This window comes from Montipora foliosa, chromosome 1 (assembly GCF_036669935.1).
Source record: "Montipora foliosa isolate CH-2021 chromosome 1, ASM3666993v2, whole genome shotgun sequence".
Taxonomy (NCBI): domain Eukaryota; kingdom Metazoa; phylum Cnidaria; class Anthozoa; order Scleractinia; family Acroporidae; genus Montipora; species Montipora foliosa.
The window spans coordinates 43,359,351-43,364,058 of NC_090869.1; the positions used below are offsets into that span (position 1 = coordinate 43,359,351).

The 4,708-nt window shown below is 41.1% G+C and overlaps 1 protein-coding gene across 2 annotated transcripts in view; it reads right to left on the minus strand.

Annotated features, from left to right (window-relative positions):
- The window catches only part of LOC137999224 (pseudouridylate synthase RPUSD2-like), a 136,091-nt gene extending 132,361 nt beyond the window's left edge, over positions 1 to 3,730 (minus strand). The window contains exon 1 of one of the 2 annotated variants that reach the window (XM_068845068.1): positions 3,487 to 3,730. In XM_068845068.1, the coding sequence (XP_068701169.1) occupies positions 3,487 to 3,669 (183 nt within the window). In that variant the 5' untranslated portion in view covers positions 3,670 to 3,730. The remainder of the gene's footprint in view (positions 1 to 3,486) is intronic. The other variant, XM_068845075.1, reaches the window with a different exon arrangement.
- Positions 3,731 to 4,708: the final 978 nt, after the last annotated feature.

The window sequence follows — 4,708 nt, forward strand, 5'->3', positions numbered from 1 at the left end:
ATCTGTTTCGCGTGTTGCCATGCCAGTTCAAGTTTCAGAATGGTGAACGAGCCAAGTCTTGAATACCTGAGCGACGAAAGCTTGAGTATGCAATCTCTCTTCAAACAGATAGCCCTTCCTGTGTTTAAAGCTCTCGGGGGCATGGCGCCAATGTATCTGCAGGATCTTTTGCAAGTCAAGACCCTGGGACGCTACTCCCTACGCAGTGATGCCCTGGGTCTTCATATGCATGGTGCAAGACCCTGCATTTGCTGTTGCATTTCCCAGATTAGGTCTCAGTGTTCATGAAGTCCAACAAAGCCTTTTGGATGAGCTCCATGATGTTTTTGAAGGGCTTGGGTGTGTTGAAGGTGAATACAACATTAAATTAAAGGCAGAGAGTCTCCTACAATTCATCCACAGAGATGTTCCTCTGAGATTAAGGGAAAAGCTCAAAGAAACTCTCATTGATCTTGAAACAAAGGATATTATTGCCAAGTTGGAAAAACCAGTTGGTTGGGTCAGCAATTTAGTTAAGTACAAAAGACCAATGGTACTTTGAGAGTCTGCTTAGCCCCACCAGATCTTATAATGAAGCCATCGTAAGGGAGGATTTCAAACACACTAAATGGTTGCAAGGTTTTCTCTGTGGTTGACATGCCAAATTGTTACTGGCACCAGATGTTGCACATTCAATTCACCCTATAAGAGATACAGATTTTCGGGAATGCCATTTGGTATCTCATGTGCAAGTTAAGTAGTCCCAAAAATGGTTGAGAAACATTTTGGTGACATTTAGGGTGTATTTCTAGTTTTCGATGACATAACCATGGGAGGCAAAAAATGAGGAAGAGCATGATTTGGTCCTTCGCAAGGTTTTAATCACAGCACGCAAACATAACATAAAATTAAACTGTGACAAAATCCAGTTCCATGTTCCCCAAGTTAGGTACATGGGTGAAGTGGCTTAGGGTTTTCAACATACCCAGAGAAAGTTTCTGCTATTTATAACATGCCAACCTCATTGTGCAAACAAGACCTTCAAAGGATATTAAGCACAATAAACTATCTTGCAAAGTACATCCCTAACATGTCTGAATTAACTGCCCTTTGCATTCCATGCTTAAAGTGATGTCCCATGTGGTTGATTTCCTGAGCATGATAGTACACCTGACAAACTCAAATCAGTTCTGAGTCAAGCACCAGTTCTCAGATTTTATGACACAAAATAGCCAATCACATTGCAAGCTGATGCCAGTAAAAGTGTTTTAGGGCCATGTTTATTTAACGAGGTCAACCAGTTGCATATGCATCACGAATACTGTCAAAATTCTGAGATCAATTATGCCCCTATAGAAAAGGAAATGTTGGCAATTGTTTTTGGGTGTGAAAGATTTAAACATGTACATACATGAGGCCGACATTGACGTAAATTCTGACCATAAGCCCCTAGAGAGTATTTCAAAAAGCCTTTTTTCTCGACTGCAAAGAATGAGGCTTTCGCTGCAAAAATGTTGTATGTTCTGGGCAGGTTTCTTTATTCTGCAGATACCCTCTCTAGAGCAGACAGTCAATCTAGTGTTTCTAAAGACAATGATACATGTATGCATCAAGACATTTGGAGTATATTATTCACAGTTCATTACAAACCTCCTAATCTCAGATGCCAAATTGATAGAGCTCCACGAAATAAATTGCAATGACCCATTTGGTGGAATTTGTATGAAGGTCTCATGGAATAGTAACACACCAATAAGTAATTTTCCTTACTCTCGTAACCAAATAACGTTGTTTACTCGACAAGTCCGATACAAAGTTCCTTTTCACGCCATGGTGTTGATCCCACAAATTTGTCATGAAGATCTGATATTACTAGTCTAAGAACAGCGCCAAGCTAAGTACAAGGGATTTTATGACCGAGGTTCAAAACAGTTACCTCAACTTAAGAAGGGGATAGTGATACTGAGGTTCATGAAACCTGGTGAGAGACTTTTAGCACCTGCTGTAGTTATTCGTACGCACGAGGCCCCCAGGTCACACATGATTACTGATGAAACCGGTAGACAGTAACGTAGAAATGGATGACAAATACATCTTACTCAAGAACCTCCTATTAAAGTCAATGAGGATTTGAGTGATGAGTTAGAATCAGCACCATGCAATCTGATATGGACGTTCCTAGAGCTACGAATGAACCTACATGTAGCATTGACTTGGAACCAAATCCTACACAACGCTTCACATGCTCCGTGTTGCTCTACTAGGGTTAGGTCTGTTCCAAGTTGCCATTAGGATTATCTGATGTAAAGGGCAACTGCAATACATTATTTTTCACTACATGTAGGTTTGTTTACTATTGTTCCAATTAAAATTGGAATTCAAATATACCATTTTATAGTTGTGTGCTTAGTTACCTGGCCTATGAATGAAAGTGAGGCTAGAGTTTACCTTGTTTTGATAGAAACCTCGCTGCTTTCCTTATGTAAATTCTTAAAGGTCAACTCCAGCCTCACTTTCATTAAAAGGCCAGGTAACTAAGCACATAGCTGTAAAAAAGTATAGAGCGACTTTCAATTGAGTGTAGTAAAACTAAAACCAAAGTAATTACTTTGGCCAATCAAAAAGCACAGAGACAATCCAGTAAACCAATCAAAACTCGAAGAAATTACATGTGGCCAACACAAAGCACAGGAAAATGTGCATGTGCAAGCTATAATTGGTTTTGGTTTCACTTCTAATTGGTTGAAAAAATCACGCGAACTTTGAACCAATCACTGAGTGAAGTAGAGCAGTTTTCAATGGAGTGTCGAAAGAAATTAGTGAATTGCTTTGGTTTTGCATTACTTCACTCATTGATTGGTTCAAAGTTCTTGCACCAGTTTTTCAACCAATCAGAAGAAAAATTAAAACCAATCATGGCTCACGCGCAGACATTTTCGCACGTTTTGTGTCAGCTACGTGTAATTACTTAAAGTTTTGATTGGTTTACTGGATTGTCTCCGTCCTTTTTAATTGGCCAAAGTAATTACTTTGGTTTTGGTTTTACGACACTCAATTGAAAACCGCTTTAATGCAAAACCAACGCAATTCCAGGTAATTCCTTTCGCCACTCAATAGCCTAAACATGGTTTTAGCCCTAATAAGGCCCAGTGAGGCCTACAGTTAGCATTGGTAAAGGTCTGGTAACGAGTGCCTGTTAAAAGTGACTTGTGCTTCAGACCACCCTCAAGTGGTCTGACCCAAGTTTTACGTGAGACAATTCAATTGGCTTTTACTTCGAGTAGAAGACACACATGACGTAAAACAATAGAACAAAAATCGTGAAACAATACCTAATCAGAATTAGAAATCCCTAAAGACCCCTAAAGCTTTTGTTACGTCATGTGTGTCTTCTACTCGAAGTAAAATCAATTCATCTATTTATGATTCCTGAAGCATGATTCGCATAGGCATTCTTAAGTACGGATTTCATAATTAACGTTCATACGTATAAAGCGAAATTCCAACCTGATGTTGCTTTTTAGTTTCCACGATTGCTTTGCGTTTCACAGAACGTTTGTCGTCTGGTTTCGTTGAGACCACAGGTTCCTCCATGTTGAATGTGTTCTCACCTCTTACGGTAAATACTTGGTGTAGGAGGTCATGTAGTGGTTCGGGAGTTCCTGGGTGCTTACCGAATGATCGTTGCATAAAGGCAAGCGATTTCCGAATTTCATGACCAACCGGATGAGAATGGCGCTTACCATTTACTACACATCATTCCATCCCGCATATTTTACTCGATCTTGTGAGAAAGGGCCTGGAAACGGAAGGATTCTCGCAAATGGTAAGAGCATTTCACGAATTCCGTTCCGAACGGAAAAAGAGGACTACCTCTGGAAGTTGTCGACAATTTCCGAAAAGATTTTCTGGAAAATTGCCCCGGGTGGGGGGGGACTCCCATATGAAACAGACGGGGATGCTCGTCGTCTCGCTTAGGGGTGTAAATTTTGGATTTTGGTCTCGCTTAGGGTGTTCCGGGCAAAGCGCCAATAATTTATGCCACCAAGGTCTCGTTTAGGGTTCCGCGAAGTAACACAGAATTACGCGAAGAGAAACAGAAGTCAAATTTCCTTTTAAATTTTCTTTTTAGATAAAAGCATTCGATGATTATGCCTTTTTATCATTAAAACTCATTGCGTGTCGTATTTTTGTGTTTTTAAACGGTCTCTTTTAGGGGTCAAAATTTGCTTCAGCCACGCCTAGATTGGTCTCCTTTAGGGGTTAAATTCAAAATTTCCGACGAGCATCCCCGTCTGTTTCATATGGGATTCCCCCCCTCCCCGGGAAAATTGCCTTTCCATTTGACCTCAAACAGAAATTTCCGGATTTTCTGGCTAAATGGTAAGCACCCCATGTCGGGGGACAAAACGCGCGACGTTCGCAGGTTTCTCCGCCGAGGAGAAATGCCCTGGGAACGAGGTTGCAAAACGCGGAGCCCAAATCCATAGAGTACTGTACGGGTCCGTAAATGATCCCAGGACCGCAAATGATCCCAGAACCGCAAATGATCCGCAAACTGTACCGCAAATGATCCCAGGACCACAAATGATCCCAGAACCGCAAATGATCCCCAAACTGTACCGCAAATGATCCCGGAACGCAAATGATCCCCGTTTTGGACCGCAAATGATCCCGAAAAAAAGTGAGGAATGGCATGGAGGGTGGAATGGTCTGGATTGAGAATTAA